This window comes from Hyperolius riggenbachi, chromosome 2, assembly GCF_040937935.1.
Source record: "Hyperolius riggenbachi isolate aHypRig1 chromosome 2, aHypRig1.pri, whole genome shotgun sequence".
Lineage (NCBI taxonomy): Eukaryota > Metazoa > Chordata > Amphibia > Anura > Hyperoliidae > Hyperolius > Hyperolius riggenbachi.
The window spans coordinates 436981665-437007176 of NC_090647.1; the positions used below are offsets into that span (position 1 = coordinate 436981665).

General features: G+C 41.2%; 1 protein-coding gene across 1 annotated transcript in view; it reads right to left on the reverse strand.

Moving 5' to 3' along the window:
- POLA1 (DNA polymerase alpha 1, catalytic subunit) overlaps positions 1 to 25512 on the reverse strand; it is a 463756-nt gene that overhangs the window by 72322 nt on the left and 365922 nt on the right. Inside the window, 1 exon segment of the mRNA XM_068269965.1 lies at positions 4089 to 4185. Within this exon segment, the coding sequence (XP_068126066.1) occupies positions 4089 to 4185 (97 nt within the window).

A 25512-nucleotide genomic window follows, 5' to 3' on the forward strand; every position in this document is an offset into this window, starting at 1 on the left:
TATACTAGCTATACTGGGCACTATACTAGCTATACTGGACACTGTACTAGCTATACTGGGCACTACACTAGCTATACTGGGCACTACACTAGCTATACTGGGCACTACACTATACTAGCTATACTGGGGCACTTTACTAGCGATACTGGGGCACTTTACTAGCGATACTGGGGCACTTTACTAGCGATACTGGGGCACTTTACTAGTTATACAGGGCACTATACTAGCTATACTGGGGCACTATACTAGCTATACTGGGGCACTATACTAGCTATACTGGGGCACTATACTAGCTATACTGGGCAATATACTAGCGATACTGGGCACTATACTAGCTATACTGGGCAATATACTAGCGATACTGGGCACTATATTAGCTATACTGGGGCACCACCTACCTATACTGGGCAATATACTAGCTATACTGGGCACTATACTAGCTATACTGGGGCACTATACTAGCTATACTGGGGCACTATACTAGCTATACTGGGGCACTATAATAGCTATACTGGGCACTATACTAGCTATACTGGACATTATACTAGCTATACTGGTGCACTACCTACCTATACTGGGCACTATACTAGCTATACTGGGCGCTATACTAGCTGTACTGGGGCACTATACTAGCGATACTGGGGCACTATACTGGCTATACTGGGCACTACCTACCTATACTGGGCACTATACTGGGGCACTACCTACCTATACTGGGCACTATATTAGCTATACTGGGGCACTATACTAGTGATACTGGGGCACTATACTAGCGATACTGGGGCACTATAATAGCTATACTGGGCACTATACTAGCTATAATGGGCACTATACTAGCTATACTGGGCATTATACTAGCTATACTGGGGCACTACCTACCTATACTGGGCACTATACTAGCTATACTGGGACACACTAGGGGAATAAGTCGGCCAGCATTTCCTACCCCCGGGCTTATATGGGGGTCAATCATTTTTTACTGTTTTTTTTAGGTAAAAGTGGGGGGGTTGGCTTATATGCTGGTCGGCTTATATGCGAGTATATACGATAAATTGTATGCAGTTTGAACATTGGACAAATCACAACTGACAGAAAGTTATTCTGATTGGTACAATCAATCCAAGCTGCAATTACAATTTACAATAAAATGCACATGAAATTTGAATGCAAGTAGAAATGATTTGCATCTCATTGACCATAACTGCTGAAAACCTCTGCAGCTGATAACTTTTGAAGGTCATTATTTTCAAGTTCTAAAATACAACTGTTCTATTTATTACTTAGCATAAAAATATTGAGCATAACGTTTCATTGTAAACTGGAGCCAACATAACCAAATACTGATCAAGACTCAAAGGATTCCTTATTTTTATTTTGCAGCTTACAAATGACAGCTTAAAGGGTAACTCCACAGTAGTACAAAATCTATACAACATATCATGACTGTACAATTTTGTAATTAAATATCTTTCAGCTTCTGTCTGTAGCTGATATAACTCAGTCAAATTAATGGAAACCATGGCAACAGTAAATGGCTTGGTGTTAGAGAGACTTAAAATGCTCCCCTCTGACTGGGTTTTCTGCAATAACACACTTGTTCCACTTGGAATCCTCCCATTTGTGGGGATGTTAGTTCCCCGAGCCCAAGTTGGGAGGAATCACTCCCATCTCAGTAACATCCGAGCCACAGGAAAGGTATATTTCACTATGATACATGCAGAGCTTCACAGTAGTGATCAGTAGTAGATAATATGTCAGAGTAAACACATAAATGCCTAGTGTAGCACAGCTAAACGCTTCAATGCAAATGAGGATATTTGAATTTTCCATTGGGGATTGAAGGAGGGGTGTACCGTCACAAGAACCATCAACTTTTTTAATGTCCCTTACAAAGTGAAAAGCCAAACTGGCCCTAACGTATGTAAGGGGCAACTATGACACAGTCTCTAGAAGGAGGCTATAAGTTGTAGATTGTGAACTCTTCTATGGGACAGTTTGCAAAATAGGTTTAGTGCAATAACCACTGTGGAGCATGCCTGCACTATATAAATACACAATAATTGTTCATTGTCGACAAAAGGCTTGATGCTGTCCTGTTTGAAAAAGTACACTTACAGCCAAATATAGCACTGAAACTCTGTTAAAGAGACACTGAAGCGAAAAAATATATGATAAAGTGAATTGGTTGTGTACTATGAATAATTACTAGAAGATTAGCAGCAAAGAAAATATTCTCATACTTTTATTTTCAGGTATATAGTGTTTTTTTTCTAACATTGCATCATTCTATAATATGTGCAGATTACACAACACTCAGCATTCAAAATGAGTCTTTCAGAGCAGTCTGTGAAGTAATGACCTCTCCTCTAGCAGAGAAAAAGTAAACAGTTCACTTACAGTTGAGATAATAAAAGTCAGATAACAGCCCTCTCCACGACTAATGCTACGTACACACATGCGACAACGATCGTTCGTTGTCAACGACGAACGATCTTTTAATTGACGAAAGAACGACCGAAGTAAAGTTAGTTGTAAAAAAGTGTGTAACGATCACATCGTTAGAACGAACGTTACATCACGTAAAAGCACTTAATGCGCCTGCGCATAAAATTGTAAAGTTCCTTGGAGAAAAAGTGAAAAGCGCATGTCCAGCCTAGTACGAACGATCGTTTCCAATGATGTACCACTTTTGCTAACGATCGTCGGTGGTAAAAATCCGCCAAGACAGAACTTTGTTTTGTAACGATTTGCCTCGTTCGTCGTTTGCCTTAATAGTCGTTGGTTAGTTTTTTGTAACGATCGTCGTTGGTAAAGATCGGGGAACGATCGTTACAAACGACTATAGTCGCATGTGTGTACGCACCTTAAGACTTAGTCGGAGAGTTAATGGCTTGTTTGCATAGAGATAACAAATGGAGTTTCTTAACTTTTCCTGTACTGGAAACCATTAGACTGATGTATCTGATCTTAATGTTTTATTTCTTAGCAGTACTACACATACAAATCATAATATCATAATTTTTTTTTCGCTTCAGTGTCTCTTTAAAGCGGACCCAAACTCTTGCACAGCACACAATGAAAAGTTTTAATACAACATATAAATGTGGCAGAAATACATTGCAATGAGTTGTGAGTGTGTTTTTTAGCTACATCAGAGTGTAATTAGCATGCTGCTTTACCATGTAGTGTGTTGCTTAACCACACAGAGTCAAGACACCTAGCGAGACTGAAGTGTGGTCCCATTAAAATAAATGGAATCAGTGGGGGAGGCCGATCTGAAGTTCACTGTGTTAAGTGACAGGGAAATATATCCAGTGGGAGCTGTTTAGTGCCTCGTGGTCTTCCCCATCCCCGCAGCAAAGTTGCCTTGCTAGAATCAGTCTAAACATTGCTATTGGATGAAAATTCCTGAAAGGGATTCTGACTTTTAGCGATGACTATGATGATGTGTTATAAGGGGCCCATATGAACACTTGAAGTTTTCTGGAAACTGGTAATAATGGATTCTGCAGCAAACATTGTTCATCTGACAACCTTTGAATCTTGTATAGGAATTAGCGGTGGTAGAGACTGCAAACTGTAGGGCATCAAGCATGGCATCAGGACAACATTATTCTATCCACATAGGCAAAGCTAGCGAAACAAGGTCAGCGTTTCAAAATGGTGAAGCTGTTTATTACGGAATAAGATCACCACCAGCATGCACAAGTAAGAAGAGTTGGTGTAAAGCCCTCTCTGTAGAATGATGTCCGTTTTTATTTCCTATTTATCTTTAAAAGGCCCGGTTATATATGGGTGAATTTTAATACAAAACATTTTAAGCAATATGAAAAACTGGGCAACTCAATGTTTTAAGAGTGTCTCCTACTTTGTGTAGCTGATGAAATAATAAAATGCAGTTGATAGATTCATAAAGTTCAGGATCACTGCTATATATTAGGTATCTCAGGACAAGGACATTTTAGTGCAGCAATGTAATCCTCCACCAGACTTTTTTTTGTCTAAAGGCTCCATAGATGATTCTTTACTCTCTACATGACTGTGACATGCAAGTCAATGTGCTGCAAATGGTCCACATGCATCCTCACCTTTATCCTGCTCCGATACAACCTTCTCCAGTGCATAATCCCAGTCGAAGATGAATCGATAGAAACATAGCTGAGTGTACAAGGCTTTCTCTGGATACTGAAAAATAACCAACAGAAAAAAAAAATCAATAAGAGCAACTGGTACATTTATCACCCCGTAAGATGTGAGAGTAAAAGAAACATCTTTAATGCAGTACAAAGCAGGTATGCAAGCAATTATCGAGAACAAAGCCAGCAGAATTCATCTTTACAAACAACTATAACGGTGGATATTATTACGTTTACAAACTGCAGGGCTTGTTCCTTTTCCAAGTATGAGTCAGATAATACAAGGAAAAACACCGATTACACCAACGAGAAAACTATCTTGTATTAATTCAAGATAAATTAAGCCTTTATGATTTGAAAGTACTTCAAGGCTGGTCATACATGTCTTCCTGAAAATGACAGGAGCGGAGACATCACCACCTGATAATCTGGGGATGTTACCCTGTAAGATATACCTTGACCAAAGGAGAAGGCATGGTCATGTCTTTCTGTCTTCTCACTTAGCAAATGGAAACATTACCCACACTGCAGAGGCATCTTTCACAATGCTGGAAAATCTTTATGTGGTAAGTAGCACTTCAGACCATATTCTAGAAATTGTTTTGGCATGTTTTTGGACACCCTGCTACATGTATACCAAAATTCTTGTGCTCATACATTTTTTTTTTGACCATGTGCCCTCAAGTTATCAAATACAATAAATTATTCACTGAATGCAAGCATGCACATCTAAAGGTCATCCGGTCTTTTTTTTTGCCTAACATTTTGGACTCCCCTGTGTAAAGTTTGGACCCATCTTGACAATGGATTTTCTCGCAATAATGACCTAAAAGTAGGGGAAGCCCTCCTGTTCACTTGCTCCTCTTCCACAGGATTTTTTTTGTTTGATAAAGCAGGGGTACTCCCTGCAAAACGCATTGTGAAAAACTTTTTAACCACAAGTCTGGCTTCTCATTGCAGGTAACACCGCTTTGCCTGGCCAACTGCCTCCCACATTTATTGCTGGGGATTAACCGGTACCGGCTGGGTACGCTCCTCAACCAGTGCTATTCCATCTACCTACAACGGGCATTTCTCTAGCCCATCACCGAGGACATTGCTTTAGGCCAAATCTCTGCCGAAAGTGGGACAAAATCGGAACAGTTGGAGGACCTGCAAGGGTTACCCCAGCATTAATCACCAGCTGAGACCTCTCCATTTAAGCCTCGATTGGTTTAATCTTCAATAACAGTGTGCACTCTGCTGCGTCTTGTGAGACAAGTCCAAAAAAGGTAATGACATCGTTGCACTCAAAAAGTTTGCCAGGAAGCACATTTCTAGCATAAGATTACAATTCTTCTTGATAAAATCGAAGACCTCCTTCCAAAATTGTTCGATTATTGGGCAAAGACGCATCATGTGCAAAAAATAAGATGTTAATATTTTTTCCCATATATCATTCTCTATATCCGAATCAAAAACCCTGAGACATGATATGGCTTAGTTCTATGTTCCCCAGCCTTGTCTTTAAAGAGACAGAGGTGCCTGGCTCTTCTACTGACCACATATGCTATTGCTCCGTTGTTATTGCCTGATGAAGCGGGATCAAACCTGCGAAACGCGTTGCATATTTGGAGTTCATAAATAAAATATATTGACTGTGTTTACTACAGTCGTTGTGTGTCTACTTGGAGGAGGTAAGTCCACCACTACCTCCTCTATTTACCAAGAATTTGGTTTTTAAGCTCATTTAGCTTCCTTTTATCCTTTTGGCGCCTCTGTTCTCCTGCATAATATTGAGTCCACCCTGGGTGGAGGGTTGAACCCCTTTTTCTCATCTACAGAGAGCGACTTCTTATTCCTGAGTGGGGTCAGGAAAATTTCCCCACCTGCCTTTACAGTGGTTGCCTAATGGTAACCCTGGTTTGTGAGTATTAATATTTACTCTATCTAGTAACCATTTACCAGTACATATTACACTATTGGGCTCTTGGTGTTCCTTGTTTTTGTCTTTAAAGAGCATCTCTGGCCAAAAAAAAAGGTTTGAATGGCAATACATAAATGTAGTCTATGCACTGTATACAGTTAGATAAACATATACAGTTTACATCTGGTACATCATAGTGGATAGAACAGATTCACATTTGTATCTGTAGCAACATTTCCTTATTTCTCCTAATGCTGAAGCCTTTGCTAAAATACACCCTTTAGCTTTGTGTCCTCCCCTCCAGCCTGGTTCCCTCCCATACCCCTCCCCTGCTCTCTGCCTGCCTGAATCAAATTACTTCTCTTTTCACAGTAGGAGTGTAGAAGAGAGAAAAGACAGGAGAACTGCTGCAGCCTGTCTTATCCTATCTGTTTTGCTATTCTCATTTCAGAGGTCTGTCTGCCGGCCTGGATTAGATCACATAGACATGGGGGGTGCAGTTATGATATCAATCCCCCAGCATCCTTTGCACCTAAGGTTTGGAAATAAAAAAAAATCACCCTGACCCAATTTCACACGGGGGCGGGGATTTCAAGACCATATGTGGAATACGAACCCTGTGTGTGATTTTAAATATCTTGGCAACTTATTAGGTTTTAAGCAAACTGTAATTTATCATTCAGTCTCCAAGTCTCACCAACAGTGCATGTTTTGTCGAAATCCGCAGAGGTAGTTAATCATCTCTGCTGAAACATTAATTACTCCACCTGTAAATGTTTCCTGCAAAATATGGACTTTTGGTGGGCCTTAAAGTGAACCAGAGATGAAGCACCCTCATGTATTTTACCATATATATACTAGTGGGAACATTAGAGAAAACACCTACCCTGCTCTCTGTTTCATTCTTCACTGCTCAGCCCGCTTCTAATCAGCCCTTATAAAATCACTGACTGAGCATTCAGTCTGGCTTTGCTCAGGAATCATTATAGCTCAATCTGTCTTCTCTGATGTCTGCCCCCTTCTGGCTCTGCTATAATGACTCGGCTATGATGATTCCTGAGCAAACCCAGACTGAATGCTCAGTGGGGGATTGTATAAGGGCTGATTAGAAGCAGGCTGAGCAGTAAAAAATGAAACAGAGAGCAGGGTAGGCGTTTTCTCTAATGTTCCCACTAATATATATGGTAAAATACATGAGGGTGCTTCATCTCTGGTTCAAATACATGAGGACAGTAATAGTATAATTTGTTCTATATGGTAGAAGCAACAACAATGAGTAAATGGTGTGGTCTTACCTCATAGGTGTCCCATTGCGGGAAGTATACAAATGGTAGTATATAATTAAAAGAATACGTTGCACTATTGGAATATAGGCACTACTGTTGACCTGAGGAAGCGAAACGCGTTGTCTTGTGCACCAATAAAATCGAATCTTCTTTTAATTATATACTTTCATTTGTATACTTCCCGCAATGGGACACCTATAAGGTAGGACCACACTATTTACTCATTGTTGTTGCTTCTACCAAATAGAACAAATTATACCACTACTGTCCACCGGGCACCTCCTAACCCTCCCTAAATTAGCCAGTACCCCTACTCTTAGGGGAAGATCAATGTCGGAAGGTCTCTGACAGATCTGTTTTTGGAGCTGCGACCAACTATAAAGGCCAAGTGGGGACGATACTTCCCTACATGCAAGAACAAGTGGTTGCCTCACCCAGCAACCCACTCTTGTGAGTATTCTACCTTCTGTACTTACGAAATTTCCCTATCTAGTAACGTTATTGCACCAGATTGGGCTCCCGGACCCCCCTGTGTCTCTTTTACTCTACTCTTCTACAAAATACATGAGGGTGCTTCGTCTCTGGTTCACTTTAAGTAGAGAGTTGGAAAACTCAGCCTTAGTTGGTGGAAACCCACACTGCTTGGCTCAGTCTACCTTAGCAATAATGGCCTCGATGCCTGGTAAGGAGTTAAAAAAGGTTTGTTTTGTAAAGGGTAGAGAAAGAAGAATATGGCACATGTAACCCCCCCCCCCAAAAAAAAAAACCCAACAATTCTCTATTTGAAGAGGAACGCCCCTCTCACATCTCAAGACACAAATGAAATCAAGAGAAATGATCTCCAGATCAATACAATTGAATCAATAGATAAATAAAAAATGCTTACTTTTTACTAGCGATTTTTTTTCATATTATAGGGTGGTGTAAATTTTTGCTCTTTTTCTGCTAAGAACTGAATCATGCAAATAAACATTTGCATGCATTGACGATAGCAACAACTAACACAAGTCCTTAACTCTTAAAGGGGAACTGAAGAGAGGTATATGGAAGCTGCCATGTTTATTTCCTTTTAAGCAATACCAGTTGCCTGGCAGCCCTGCTGATCCTCTGCCTCTAATACTATTAGCCATAGCCCCTGAACATGCAGCAGATCAGGTGTTTCAGACTTTAATGTCAGATCTGACAAGACTAGCTGCATGCTTGTTTCTGGTGTTATTCAGACACTACTGCAGAGACCAGCAGGGCTGCCAGGCAACTGGTATTGATTAAAAGGAAATAAATATGGCAGCCTCCGTATACCTCTTACTTCAGTTCCCCTTTAAAGAAACTCTAGTACAGATTTAGAAACACTGTTTTAAATAAAGGAGACAATTTATAGACTGTCTGAAAGTGCAAAGATTAAAGACTGCTGTAATGACTGTGGAACAAAGACCTCAAAAAGTCAGTGTACATTTCTGTGTATTTAGGGAACAGGCGGACTTAAGTGCCATCAACAAAAACAAAAGCACTTTGGCTACCAAGTAAAAACTGCACGGTTACACTTCCTCACAGCTGAACCACAAAGTTAGTTTAAAAGAAGACTTTAATGCTTGCGAACACTTTCCAAATCTAAAGACTGGGAAGACAGCCAATGTGTCTTTCCAAGAACCGGTAAGATTCAACAAGAAATGTTCTTTTATAACATTTATGATTTACCAACCTGTGACCAAGTCTCTGCCTGTGAGAATCTTCCAAAATGTGTGTCTGGCACTGGAACGTGTTACCTTCCTAGCTAGCAGAATGCTACACTACAATTTCGTTGTAGGTGAAGATCAAAATTACTGTTTGTTTAATATATGAAATCATAGGGCCCAATTAGTGCTGAATTAGACTTGCATTAACAGCACATTATTAACTAGGCCTAAAGAGGTGGAGTAGCACAGTGTTTCATGCAAAACAACAGGAACCAATTAAAAATGTAATTGTGTTTTCTCCTTTCAAAAACCCATTTGCCTGCTAAACCTTACACTTTCTTGCAGGTTTTTGGAAGGCATCCCTAGATCAAGATTTCGCAAACAGGTTTGATGTGTTTCCTTGGTTAGGAGATGATAATGGAAAGCAACCTATCACCCAGTTCTTCATATATGAATCTCAAGCATGACAAGTTAGAAATAAGAGTCAAATGTGTCAGTTTTTATTGGCTGTACACTAATCTTTCATCTAATGAAGAAAAGAAAAAATAATTTTTTTAATAGTATTTTGCAATCAAAGTACATAGAATGTTAGAAGCCAATTCATTTTAAACTTCAGTCAAAAGAGAGGTTGTGACTTAATTACAGTGAGCATTGTCAGTCTTCCATGTGGAGGCCTTGGCTCACGTGACTTCCAGGACCTGCTGTGGACTGCTCAAGCATCATGAGTGCAAGAGACACATGCACGAGAGCAATGCATAAAGGGGATGCCACTATGAGGTGCCAGGTGCAGTCCTGAAAGCTTTACTGCAGGTCACGGATGAGTCCTAATTAACAATATCAAGTTATGTTTGTAGACATCTGAGCTGTGTTTATTGAGTAAAATACAAAAAAAATCATCAAAAAAGAAGAAATGCTCATCTAGCATGCTGAAAATGGGACATGGTGATTTATACTATTTATTTTTCCTCTAGAAATGGCACAACATGGTAATATTACAAAATGAACCAATTTCAGTTCTCTTTCATTTAGGGGTTGTTTAGACAGGTGCCTGAACCAGCAGTGGCAGCGTCTGCTATGAGCAGAAAAGCATTTGGCAACCTTCAGTGTGTTTTCACCACACCACCAGGGAACACGGAGGTGCCAAGTGTAGCCGATCCTGGACACTACATGTAGCGTTTAGAATAAAATGAGACAAAATCGAGCACGTTGTTTACGGGGATGGGGAAAGTAGGTACCTGTATTTAAAAAGTGCTGTCCATTCATTTGAATGGATAGCGCTTACGCGAGGGACGTCACAACTGCGAGTTTAACAGCCGGGTGAACCGTGCCTAAAGCTTGCCATAAAATGATAATTGTGGACAGTTATTTACAAGCTCATTGAAACGGTCTAATAGTGAAAACACACAGATCCATGTGATTTGACATCAAACATTTGGTACATCAGCCAACAATCAAATAATAGAAGGGTAAAGAAAAATCTCTCTTATGCATATTAATACAAGTCCTTCCCAGGCCACTTTGTAAGGGGGGGGGGGGGGGGGGAGACAAAAAAAAGCAAAACAAAAAACAAGGCTCCATTTCAATAATCATCCGATGTATATGCAGATAAATGGCATTATATATAACTACAGATTTATTTTTAGAAAACCATGATTGCTACATCAGGAGAGTGAGATGGAAAAAAAGGACAGTGATTAAGTTATTTGTTTAGTTTTTAAGATTCAGGAGTAATTGCGGGTACACATCTCCCTGACTGCACACATGCAGCAGGTTGAATAGAATGCTCAAATTACCTCCTTCATAATAGTTTGTTTTGATAATGTATTGTGTGTCGAGATGATGAGAAACAGTTGCTGTCAATTTGATTAGCCATTATATTTTTATGTTAATTGCCATTATTGGGTCCATTCTGTTTAGTGTCACCATAGAAGCCATACAATGTTAGCATAAATAACAAATTGGAGTAAATTAGGAAGATATATTTTTGCCAATTCATTTTAATTGCCCCTCAGTCCTTCCGATGGTTAACGCAGCTGTTGACCCATAATAAGCGCTAGGTCAATATAGCTGCTTGTCAATTCAGAAATGCAAAGTGCTGTGGTTCTGAGTAATGGATATACAACAACCTTTGCCAGCCAACTGAAGCAAAACGAATGGCAAGTCACATGAAGGAATAAAGCATCAGACAGAGTTTAGCAACCTCATATTAGTAGATGGGCTAATTAAAAGTCACTGCCTAAATGGATAGGGAAAAACGTAATATGATTTTTTTTTTCATCATCAACACCTTCTGTACATTTGCTCGCTGGCACATTTTGCAATTAGCAAGATAGGTGAAAACAAAAGAAACTATTAGATTTTCACTGTCAAATATGATTAAGCTGAAAGCTTAGAGTAAGAATTAATTGACTCTTTCCCTGCTTCAACGTGGTAAGAGCTACCTCACACCTGATGATGCTAAAGGGAAACTGCGGGAAAGCAACTAATACACAAAAATGCCAAACACAAATTTCATTTATTCCTATTTTGAAAATACTTATCTATCGTACTTTTACTTATGTATGCTTAAGAAGGGCACCTGTTCAATAATGCCATATACTTACATCACTGAATTTAGCACTTTTCAATAGTACTGGCATGCCACTTCCTGCATGTGGTAGCAGGAAAAAAGGGCGTTGGCGCCTAGTGGACGAAAAGGGTGAAGCTAGACAATAATGCATTTATCATTAATACGGTGCCCAAAGTAAAAAAAAAAGGGGGGGGGGGGGGCGGCCAATACATATAAACAACATTAGAACATTAAAGTTTTTGAAATAGGTTATCGCTTTAGAAACTTGCAACGTTATAGTTGTTGTCATATTAGATCGTTTGTATATACAGATTTTACGTTATCAAATATGTCATTGTGATTAGGGAACACCAGGGGAGGGGTTTAGGGTTAGGCACCACCAGGGAGGTCTTAGGGTTAGGCAAAACCAGGGGGAGTGGTTAGGGTTAGGCAAAACCAGTGGGAGTGGTTAGGGTTAGGCAAAACCAGGGGGAGTGGTTAGGGTTAGGCAAAACCAGGGGGAGTGGTTAGGGTTAGGCAAAACCAGGAGGAGTGGTTAGGGTTAGGCACCCACAGGGGAGGGTTTTGTGTGAGAGTAGGGTTAGGTTAAACTGTATTGTTGAATTATGTAACTATTTTTAAAGTTCATATCTTTTCATTTTCATCTCCTGTCTGTTTTAAAATGGTATTTATCGTTAACCAATTTGGTTAATGATGTTTATCGTAATTGAGATTTTGTTATCCAGCAGGGCCCTTTTTTTCATGCACCCCTAGAGTATACGCCGTTACTGTGCTCTGAATAAGGCCTGGGGCCACTGACAGAGCAGAAATCTCACGCTTAAAAGCACAACTCCGAAACAATTGCGATTTGGCTCTGCAGCCATTAATGCGGCTGCTCCCAAAATGCTGTATGCATGATTTGCACTTATCGCTCCACCCACAAGGGGTTTCACTGTTGTAGCACTTAGCCCAGGGGTCGGCAACCCGCGGCTCCGGAGCCGCATGCGGCTCTTTTTCACCTTCGCCGCGGCTCCTAGGTGGCTCCGGTGGCTGCGGCGCATGACTTGTGGTGTCGCTGGCCGGCAGCCTATCAGAGAGGCCGCCGGACCAGTGCAGTGCAGGGCTTCGGGCGGCCATTTTCCCGTAGCCCTGCAGTGTTAATCAGGCAGGACGTGACGCAGGCCGTGACCTAGGAAGAGGATCATGGGAGTTGCGCGCCAGGTCGGGACCAGAGGTCGTAACAGGAGGAGAACGTGTCTTCTGACGAGGTGAGTAAATGGGTTTTTCTTTTCAGATCTTCTGAAGGATTGTGCATATGGGAGTCATATCTTCTGAAGGATTGTGCATATGGGGGTCATATCTGCGAAGGATTGTGCATATGGGGGTCATATCTGCGAAGGATTGTGCATATGGGGGTCATATCTGCTTAGGATTTGTGCATATGAGGGTCATATCTGCGAAGGATTGTGCATATGGGGGTCATATCTGCTAACGATTTGTGCATATGGGGGTCATATCTGCTGAAGGATTTGTGCATATGGGGGTCATATCTGCTGAAGGATTTGTGCATATGGGGGTCATATCTGCTGAAGGATTTGTGCATATGGGGGTCATATCTGCTGAAGGATTTGTGCATATGGGGGTCATATCTGCTAACGATTTGTGCATATGGGGGTCATATCTGCTAACGATTTGTGCATATGGGGGTCATATCTGCTAGCGATTTGTGCATATGGGGGTCATATCTGCTAACCATTTGTGCATATGGGGATCATATCTGCTAACGATTTGTGCATATGGGGGTCATATCTGCTAACGATTTGTGCATATGGGGGTCATATCTGCTAACGATTTGTGCATATGGGGGTCATATCTGCTAACGATTTGTGCATATGGGGGTCATATCTGCTGAAGGATTTGTGCATATGGGGGTCATATCTGCTAACTATTTGTGCATATGGGGGTCATATCTGCTAACCATTTGTGCATATGGGGATCATATCTGCTAACGATTTGTGCATATGGGGGTCATATCTGCTAACGATTTGTGCATATGGGGGTCATATCTGCTAACGATTTGTGCATATGGGGGTCATATCTGCTGAAGGATTTGTGCACATGGGGGTCATATCTGCTAACGATTTGTGCATATAGGGGTCATATCTGCTAACGATTTGTGCATATGGGGGTCATATCTGCTGAAGGATTGTGCATATGGGGGTCATATCTGCTAACGATTTGTGCATATGGGGGTCATATCTGATCCTGTATATAGCATTAAGGTAAAAAACAATATATGCAGTGTTAGATTTGTTTTATAATGGTTTTGCGGCTCCCAGTTTTTTTCTCTTTTCGGAAACGGGTCCAAGTGGCTCTTTATGTCTTAAAGGTTGCAGACCCCTGACTTAGCCGATTGGCAAGCTCTATAAAACGCTGCCAGTAAGCCCCAGGTCTAGTATGCTTTGTACATGTTCTTTGAGTTACTCCTGTTGTAAATTGTATATCTACATGGCTTACTTCTGTGACAATTTTATTTACAAATTATACGGAGTATGGAGCATGGGAATAGCAATAAGTCTTTTCTTTGTAAAAGCAGTGAGTCACATGCCAAAATTAAAACAGAACTAAAATCACTAATGCAAGTTACTAATTGGTGCCTAAATTTAAAACCTTTTAACTACATTTGGAAGTGTTTCCCAATCTGCTGTCAATATAATGAGGCCCTAACAATGCAATGCACCTGCATTACTGGTGATATCACTGCGTTCATAGTAGTGATGGTCAATGAAATGCAAATCATTTCCAGTGGACACAAGATTATGCAATTTTTGCAAATATATGCAGCTTGAAAAGGGACCAACTGAATCTCACCAAGGAGGAATTTCATTGGTCCATTTTGAGGGGATCACCCTTTTAATAGAAGCACAATAAAGCAAGCGACTCATTTTTTACCATCAGTTTAGATTCTAAACTTTAGAAGCTCAAATTTGAAAGAAAGATCACCACACACTGTATCCCTCTTTCTATCAGTATTAACAGAGAGTAATAGCTAGTACAGTACATACTGGTTGATTATTAGCTAGTACTGTACATACTGGATGCTTATTAGTTTTATAACACTAAAAGTCAATAATACAGCATTACTAACCTGACAGCGCTTGAAATATCTAGACCATGTCAAAAAATAAAGGGGAGACTGAGGAAAGGCGCTCCCTGTGCTGTACCAAAGGTGCATAGGTACTCAACCGCTAATACAGACGCCTCACCTTAAAAAAATGCTGATACTATATTATGTGGAAAAAGCCTGATTTAGGAGCAGATACTGGGCTAGGTAGACCTCAGTGGAAAGATCTTCTATGGATCTGTCAGGATCATCAGGGAAATTGAGTCATTAGGCATCAACAGAGCTCCTTAAGTAAGTAAAAGTTTTTTTTTTTTTATTTTTTTTATTTTGCAGTCAATAAATACAATTAAAACCCACTAACGCTTTCTGTGAGAGTCACCCTTGCCTTCTCAAAGTAAAAATATCAATGACATAATTGATATATAATATTAAATATATAAAATACCAAGGTCAAAAGGAAGGGCCTGGCAATGGTTACCTCACCTGGCATCACCTCACCTTCTGTTTACCAACAAGAGGGTACCTAGATGTCCACAGGTTTCTCACCATTTTAGCTCCTGTATGGAATATGACTTGAGAAGGAACAGACTTGATCTGAGAAACTTAGGAGGGCACAATTGATGGTTTCTGAGGCCTCCATGGTGGATTATCTGCCAAGGCTTGGGGGAAAAAATGCCAATACTGGTTTGTTTGGTAAAGAACAATATGGCTAAGGCTAAGTAAAAACATTGGTATGATTGGTGTGATGAGAGCGGATGTACAATGTGGACCAAAAATTGTATGTTTTAATATATATATGCAGAAGGACAAACTAAAGGGAAAATAAGCAGGGCTATATCCAATCACAGAACACCTGAATTATGTCACTTGTAAGCTTGGGAGGAGGTGGTAGGAGAAAAAAAGCTTTCCACATAAACATTCTTAAAATACAATGGCATGACAATTTGCAGACAGTGTGACCAGGGACAGGGGCTATGCTGCTAAGAGCAGCTTATCTAATTACCACCCCACACAGAAAATCAGCTGCTTGAAGTGCTTACAGTCTGCCATTGCTGGGGAACCAGGGAAGACACGGCTTGCTGTCCACAAAGTGGACACATCCTCCCTTATCAGTATTCCTACCAAAAGTGGACACATCCTCCCTTATCAGTATTCCTACCATGCCTCACCAGGGGTGAAGACAGACATAGAAAAGCAAAATAAGAGAATGTAGACGTTTGGGGTCATTCTGAAGTATTAATCATAGTGCCCAGATCTCCAGGTGGTTTGCATACCCAAAAAGGACTGGAAGACCATGTTGTGTGTCTACTACAGGAAGCTGAACATCATCACAACCTCTGATGCCTACACCATGCACACAGTTGATAAGCTTTCAGGTATCTCTAGGCTACAGGTTTATCTAACAGAAAGTTGAAGGTACTGGCAAGACCACCCTTCTTTTTCCTCAGTTTCAGTCATAAAAAAGTGGTATGTTAGGCATACTTCAGATTTCCAACATCTCTGCATGTGACTAATCCAAAACAGCTTTCTGCATTACATATTCAGCATATACAGTGCCTTGCAAAAGTATCCCCCCCCCCCCCCCCCCCAGCATTTTTTGCATTTTGTTGCCTCACAACCAGGAATTAAAATTGAGAGTTTGCACCGTTTTATTTACAGATTATGGCCATAACTTGAAGGCAAAACTGGTCCAGAACTCTCAAGTTGGATGGTGTTTGCTAGTGAACAGCAATGTTCAAGTCTGACTACAGATTCTCTATTAGATTAAGGTTTGAATTTTGACAAGGGCTTTCAAGCATTTAAATGTGTCCTCTTAAAGAACTCGTGCTTTAGGTCATAGAGGTTGATTCATTATAACTAACGCGGCCGTCAGTATGAGTTAATTTTAAGTGTACCAGGTGTTAAAATTAACGTGCGTATGCTACATGTGGTCCTCTCTGCGCAGCATGCACTCAAAGTACGAGAGCTAAACTCATATGCCGCACGATAGGTTACTGTAGTAATTAACCTCTTGCCGACCACTCCACACCAATTGGCGTGAACGCGGCAGCAGCCCCAGGACCACTCCACGCCGGTTGCCACGCCGTGTGACACAGCTGTCCCCCTGCACAGAAGCAAACCACTGTGATAGGCTGAGGCCTATCACAGCTGATCAGCGTGATAGGCTGAGGCCTATCACAGCTGATCGGCATGATAGGCTGACAGATAGATATCCCCCAGAGCAGGGGTCCCCAACCACACCGGGCCGCGGCCCACTGCCGGTCCGTTGGCAGTTTTCCACCAGGCTGCGGCGGGTCTGTCATCTCGCTCCTCCCCCCTCTGCGGCTGCGTAACAGGAGTGGCTGAGGGGGGGAAGGGCACCACCTACCCATACTAGGGCACTATACTTGGCAGTGTACTAACTATATACTGGGCACTATACTAGGTATACTGGGGCACTATACTAGCTATACTGGGACACTATACGAGCTATATACTGGGCACTATACGAGCAATATACTAGGCACTACTTTTTTTTTTTTTTTTTAAGAACCCAACCCTTACTTCTCAGAAACTTTGTTCCTGACTTCTTTGGAGAGCTCCTTGATCTTTATGGTGTATAACAAAATACAGCAGGTACAAAGCCAAGTGGGTGAATATTTTTGCAAGGCACCGTAAGTTAAATAAAGATACAATATGCAATCTTGTTACACCTTCTTTACCAATTGTGAACCAGTTATTCCATACTCCGTTCTAACTGTTGCTTCTTGGTTTGCAAACCGATTACTCAAAAGGCACTTTGCAGTGTTCTGTGAAAAAAACCTCAAGCATCTGTCAAAGGTCCAAGACAAACTGTTGCTAACCTGACAGTTAAAAAAGTGTCACACTGACTAAAGATCAGTACCAGGGCCTCTTGGTAGGAGGCAGTGACCTGAGAGTTTAGACAGAGAAAGTCAAAACCATCATAGCTTGGCCTTCTCCACAAACCAAAAAGTAGGTCAGGCAATTTTAGGGTCAAGTCTGTTATAGAAAATACATGCATACCTGCATGTCCAGGCCTCTGACACTGCCAAGGTGGTGTCCTGTACGCAAGACTGTTATGAAACCTTTCAGTACTTAAAGGTAGAACTGTCCAGAGCTCATGTACGCATGCACTTTACCAGTTCCAGAAGCAATCCGATGACTCTGCCTACGGCTTAGGTACAGTTGCAAGCCAAGTGATTGGTCAGGGGAAGAGCATCCAATCCTCTGATAAGAAGTAAACAATTCTCGTAAACACATGGCCAGAGTAAAAGAATCAAGCACTGCACTGACTCTACAGGTCCCACAGTGATACACAGCACCTCTGGCACAGCATTAGCAGACAAGCAGGAGATATCTTGGGTGATGATGTAGAAAACAGGTGCAAGGCTGCTGTAAGAAAATCAGAGGACTGTGAGGGGCAGTGTGCAGGAAACTGGATAACAGATCAGGGAATAATGACAGGCTTTACAGCTGCATCTTGGGTCACACACTCACAGCTAAATGGGCCAACCAGTGCAGAGTGTAATGCAGAGTGTGGCAGCGCAAGGCTGTAGAAATGTATAATTGCTTCAGCAAATCCACAGCTGGTAACATGTAGAAATGCAATGAGTTACTGTGAGCCATCAAATAATGCATGTAAGCACACACCTTATGCACATTGTTGCTTTCGGAGGATAATTCTGGACAACTGAGGAAAAACAGATGAGCCTTGAGCCATCTGATGGGCCCTGGCAGGTATCTTTGTAGTCTTATAAGCGGCACCCTCCTGCATGCATATTGCAGTTACACCCACCTCCCAACCACCACCACCTTTTTTATATGTTCCTGTCATTGTTTGAGATATTTCTCCAAGTTCTGTCTAAACACCATGCCCCATATGCAATTCACTTTTTCTCCTGAGTGTTCTCCCAGGAGATAATTTTTAATTTTCAGTTTAAACAAAACTTTTTATCGCTTTGCGATGGAAAAAGTACCAAAAAGTAGTTGAAATACTATTGTCAAAAATATTTTGAGTTTTTGTTGGCTTGCTGGTGGTTTAGAAAGCATTTTATTTAGAAGTTGTAAACCTATCACCTGGGAGAAAACTCCCAGGTGCAAAAGTGAATTGCATATGGGTCCATGTTACTAAAAATCTCACAGAGGGTATCCATTACTGCAGAAGCTGGTCTAATTACCACACTATCTGAAACTACAATAATATTTTCTGCAATTGAGTATTAAAACCATATTGGAAATGGAAAGCATGATCTGGTTACTACGGATCTCTCACATCATAGAAATAAATATACAGTACATGTGCAAACATCTGAATATGTACATCCATGTGTATGCAGCGGGAAGAGAGGCAAGACACAGAACATTTATATTAGGCTTTTCTCCCAGAGGACTCAAAGGCCTGGTGCACACCAAAACCCGCTAGCAGATCCGCAAAATGCTAGCAGATTTTGAAACGCTTTTTCTTATTTTTCTGTAGCGTTTCAGCTAGCATTTTGCGGTTTTGTGAAGCGTTTTTGGTGTAGTAGATTTCATGTATTGTTACAGTAAAGCTGTTACAGAACAGCTACTGTAACAAAAACCGCCTGGCAAACCGCTCTGAAGTGCCGTTTTTCAGAGCGGTTTGCGTTTTTCCTATACTTAACATTGAGGCAGAAACGCATCCGCAATCCAAAATCTGCAGCAGCCCGGGAGTATGCGTTTCTGCAAAACGCCTTCCGCTCTGGTGTGCACCAGCCTATTGAGATACATTACCCTAGCGGATCTGCACCCGCAAGCGGATCCCAAATCGCAGCAGAACCGCTCTGGTGTGCACTAGGCCAAAGTGTCAGAGCTGCATTCAGTAGGGCACACTCTATAGGCAGTAGTGATGTTAGGGAGTCTTGCCCAAGGTTTCCTCACTGAATAGGTGCAGGCTTCCTGAACAGGAAGAGCAAAGATTCGAACCCTAGGCTGTGTCAGAGGCAGAGCCCTTAACCAGTATACTATTCAGCTACTGAAAGAGAGGCACAAGTTGAAGCAAAACATTGGGGAGGCTTGTACAGACATACAATTATCTTACAATCTAATCATTAATGTTCAGAACAGCTGCCTATCATATAGTTGCATACTGCTTTAGAGTTTGCAATTGTATGAATTTAGACTGAAGGCTCCCCCAAGTGCAGGGCCTGACATTAATGGTTCATGGACTCTGAAATATACTGTATTATATGCCAGGTTCACCTAGACTGCGGTGATAAACAATGTTGTGCTTTGATTTTTACTTTTAAACATCATTTGGATTATTCAGTTACACAACTCAACCAGTAATTCTGAAAGTTGCTGTAATCTACAAAAATAATACCACTTCCACACAAAAGCCCCCAAACCACACGAGCACTTGTGCCTATATGGGTGCACACCAGAGTACAGAATTATGATTGAATGCTTTATACAATTAAGCAATGTCATGTGAAAATACTTCTGCATTCTCAGTCACTTCTCAACTCCCTTCTCCTCCTCAGAGTGATGCAGTAATTAAAACCTAATTATTATCTTCATTTTAAACAAAACCTAAAGTGAATACCAATTAATAACAACATACTAATGAGCATCTGCTGTGATGAAATTGAATATGAATGCGCTGCAAATTTCGGGTAATTTATTTTCGGGGAAGTGCCACTGGTTGCATTTGGCTGTTGGAGGATGAGCATGTACACCATTTGCCATCACTCAATTTGGCACACGGCAACTGTCGTATGATGTCAAAGTTTAATGCTGCAGATGTTTATCTCCAAATGATACTAACACAGTGCACACGTAATTAGAGGTGATGCAGCATTATACAAAGCTCTGTAACCTACGGTATATTAAAATATAGAAAGAACAAACATTAATGGAAAGATATTTAGAAATAGCACACAGAGATATGCATTGTTTTTAAAATGTCTGGGTACAAACAAAATAGCATTGCAGAAAGAAAATGACAGATAAATACCAACATATGTGATGTATAAACTTCTGGTGAACATAAATTCAGTGGATAAAAACATGATTTCACTGGAGAACAAATAAAGCGACACATTGGTCATCTTAGACTGTAAGGCTGGGTTCTCAATAGATGCACTAGTTGCAGCCACAACGTAGACTGGCACAGTGGATCCGATGTATGATTCACTGTGCCCATTTTCATAGTGCCTGTTAGTGTCCATTGTAACAGACATGCCATAGAAAGCATGCCATCTATGATATGTTGGATTTCCTGCAGTGTCCAGAAAAGTTTTGCAGGATGGAACTTTGGGAAGGGAAATTACTAGAAAAATGCCATTTTTGGCCAAAATAACACTAAAATTTATTTTAAAAAAGATAACGTCACAGCAGCAATCAGACACCACCAGCAGAAAGCTCTGTTGGTGGAAAGAGAAGGAAGTAAAATTCATTTGTTTGCTATGTCGTATGACCTTGCAGCGAGCTGTCAAAGCTACAGAGGGCTGAATTGTTAAAAATCGTCTGGTCACTAGGGAGTGTAAGCTTGTGGTCCTCAACTGGTTAACTTGAGGACCTGCGCGGCCATGGTCAGTCCCCAGCTCTGTACCAGTCAGGTCACGCTTGCCAAGCTGGGGATTGACCATGGCCACGCAGGTGGGCATGACCAGTGCCTTGGCAGTAATTTTAAAAGAAATTGCCATGGCCTGTTTTGGGCGGGTGCAAGTGGAGGTTTCCGAAGACCTTTGTCAGTCTTTGGAAACATGGTCACCACCACACTGCTGAGGAGAGGGTGCAGAGCGTCACCTAGGTCCCAAAGACATCAGGACAGGTACGGATTTAACATCCAGGGAAAGGTAAAAAAACAACTTACAAGGCCAATCAGCCTTAAAAAGAGGAGTGCGGTCCCAGTCATGTTTCTTAAAGAGCACTAAGAGCACTTGTTAACATATCACAACAATACAGTGATCCCATAGCTAGCTGGGGTGTCAAGAGAAACTGCGGGTGCTCTTTAAGAAACATGACTGGGGTCGCGCTCCTCTTCAAGGCTAATTGGCCTTGTAAGTTGTTTTTTTTTTACCTTTCCCTGGATCAACTGGGATATGTGCAGGTTCAGGATGGTGTTTTTTTTCTGGTTGAACTTGATGGATGCCAGCCTTTTTTTTTCCCTTAAAACTAACTCTGTAACTATGACATCCCTAGTTTGTTTAAACCCAGCAACAAAATGAATAGCCTTTTAAGGCATTTAGCAATCTGATTCCTATCGCTTGCAAATTGGAAATCTTTAGGTACTTTCAATGCTACCTGAAATCATGTGGGAACATTAAGTGCGATGCGTTTGCAACACAATTTTTCCAGATCACAAATGTCGGTCCTGCTGCATTTTTCCTGTGTTTGAGCTCCTCTACAAGGTACAAAGTATAGGATCACAGAAAAATTGCAGATCAATCGCAGTTGCTTCCATCACAATCACACCATATTGATTGCATGAAAATCACAAATTGCAGCAGTGGGAAAAGAGTGAAATGGGATTGCAGCATGTTTGCATTTACTAGTAGAAAAGACAGAAAAGTGCACACCGTAGTTTTAGCTCCCAAGTAAAGCAACTTATGGTATGCAATCCTGAGTACTGAGGAATGCAACAATTTGATGGTTGAAGGAACCAAACAACTCAGTCTAGAGTGACACACAACCCAAGATACTAGGAGAGTTGATCTTGCAGGTCAAGATTCTGTGGTAAACTTACACCTTAAAGTAACTGAGTAGTGAGAGGCTATGAAGGCCGCCATATTGATTGACAATGCACATTTCCAGGCTCCTCTGTGGTTTCTCTGCCCCTAATACTTTAAAGAAAACCTGAACTGAAAATTAAAAGTCAAAATAAACATACACAGGTCATACTTACATCCCTTGTAGTCTACTCATCAACCTCTTTCTCCTCTCCCGCGTCCTGCTTGTCCACTGTGATCAAGGGAATTCTCCGTCCTCCATTTTGAAAATGGCCATTACCCCATAACAGCTTTCTGATCAGCAAACTTAAACTGTAACATCGCCCACTTGAGCCATAGGGAAACATAGACATTACCTGGCACATCAGTTGTCCTCTCAGCTATAACTGACAGCAACTGATTTATAACTGACAGCAACTGATATATTTCAGTTCTGACAAAATGTCAGAACTGGAAGGGATCATTGTCAGAAGAAAATGGTGAGCTTCTGAGAGGAACTGATGGCAAGGTAACTATGTAATGTTCATTTGAAGTTACCTCATATGTTTATTTTAAATAATTTTACTCAGTTCAGGTTCCCTTTAAAAGTGATCTGAGCCGAAGCTCAGGTAGAAAATCACATACATGCCTAAGAAGAGGGAAACCTCTGGATCCTAATGAGGCTTCCTATGGCTTCCTCTGGTCCCCTGTTGAAAAGTATGGACACATGAAAGATTACTGACAAGGACTTGTGGGAAAACTGATTGGGGCCACATTCCTCTTCAGGACCATAGGCCTTAGTGCCCAGGCTATTTTTTACAATTCAGGCCACTGCAGATTTAAGGGCTCGCTGCAGGGCTGTACAACTCAGCATACAAGTGATTCCCCCCCCCCCCCTTTCTGCCCACCAACAGAGATTTCTGTTGGTGGGCTCTGATCGCTGCTGCTATGTATTTATTTGTGAGGGATTTTTTTTTGAATAAATATTACTATTTTTCTATTTATTTTTAATACTACTCTCTGTCCCTCACAGGGATCAGATCTCATAGGCATCAACGTGATTCCCTGCAAACCACACTCCAATTGGCGTTACGCGGTCCTGGGGGAGCCGCCGCGTTCACGCCAATTGGTGTGAGGCGGTCTTTAGGTAGTTAAGCAGGAGTGTGGCCCTACTGTGCTCATTAGTATCTCCTAAAACCTCAAACCCAGAACAAGTATGCAGATCAGGGGCTCTGAAGTCTAACCGCATGCTTGTTTCAGGCATAAAATTCAGACACTACTGAAGCCAGAAATGACCAACAGGCCAGCTAGGCAACTGGCATTGTCAAAAAATTGTCAACTTTTATATTCATCTCACTATATGGTCACTCATAGACAAAAAATCTGGCTTGCAAGAGTGATAAAAGATTATCTATGTTAACTGAAACAACTAATCCTAAACAGGGTAGGAGACATTCAACACCACTTATGAATATACAAAGCAAATTTATCATCTTTACCAAGACATTTAAAAGACAATACACACCTTCAGTTGGGCAACTTTTTTTTTTTAATCTTAGCACATTATAAGGAATTGACCATGGGAAGTTCAAGGCACTCTAAAACAAGGGCAATTTGGTTGAAAGAGTATTTGGTAATCTTACCAACACATTTATATAATCTGGTTAAGTTACTAACATTCGTCTTGCAGTGTTGAGTGCAAGGTTATATCTAGTAGGACATTAGAGTAAATCTCAGGCAGAGAAAAATGTAAAAGTAATGCACACTTGCTTATTCTTTTAGGTCATCAGACACGTGATGGCCTCTTATTGTGGCCGGATTCCACTCCGTGCCATCCCTGTAGCTTCTGTTATGTCCACTCCAGCATCGAAGAGTCTAACAGTCACCACTGGGAGCGTACTGGGCACATGCAATTAGGCCTGGAATCAACTAGAGCATTTCCTGCAGTGCTTTCCGATCGCTGGTCACTGGAAAAGCAATGTACCCGTGGGAAACCTATGATTGCAGAGTTGTAATCAGAGCATGCAGCATTTTGAGAGTGATCCAGTGCGATTACATTCATTGCTGAAGGGCCAAATCATGATCATTCAGGGAAAGGTGCAAGTGATTTCCAAATCGGAAACTCAGCCACTAGTAGTCCCTAGCCCTAACTAATGTTTCTGAGCAATCCCATACCATTCTTATCTGCTATGCACAGCTGTTCGGGAGACTGGAACCAGTCAGAGCTGTGAACAGGGCTACCAGTGGTGGAACGGTGTGGAGGTCGGCAATAATAAGGGACCACCCAAGTGTCTATTGACGTAAAGAATATGCAGATAAGCATAACTTACATTTTTTTCTTGCCACAAGTATACTTTAACTGCATGAAGTTTGTATGCTCTCCCCCTGCTCATGTATAGGTAAACTGACCACCTACCAAACTGGCCCTAGACTATAGTAGAACCATTTCTATCACAAAGCAAGTAACATTAGATTGTGAGCTCTTTAAGGGACAGCTAATGACATGCATTATAGAGTGTAGTCTATAGAGTCCTGCAGAAAAGGACAGTTACTGTATATAACAAAATTAATATATGGTTTAAGGAGGCCTTTATATTTCAGTGGATTCAAGATACGAAGAATAGGGCAACTTCAAAAACTAAAGTGCAACTAAAGGCACCTCAGAGCTCCTCATTAATGCTTTATTTGCTAATGTAAATCTGTTTTAAAGGAGGCAAAACTACACACGGAATAAGTATGAATGAAAACAGTGGCTGCAGTTGAAGACAATATAACATTTGGTTGACTTGAATGTCCAATCAAACAGCCAGCTGATTTCAGTTGCAGTACTTTTACAAGCAGACTGTCCTCACCCACAATTTTATGATGGATAACAGCTGATGTAGGTAATTGGAAACAGGAGGCAGTGTATTTTTTAAAGAGACTCTGTAACAAAATTGTCAGCCTTATTTCTTCTATCCTATAAGTTCCTATACCTGTTCTAATGTGGTCTGGCTTACTGCAGCTTTTCTAGTTGCACTATCTCTGTAAGATATCTAATATATCTAATCTTCTTTTCTTTGTCAAGTTTTGTCAACCCAGGGAGGTATGGGCTGCCTCGGTTTTAATCAATACAAGTTATGCACGCCCCCTGCAGGCTTAGTGTCTCTGCTCTCAGTTTCAGCTTGTC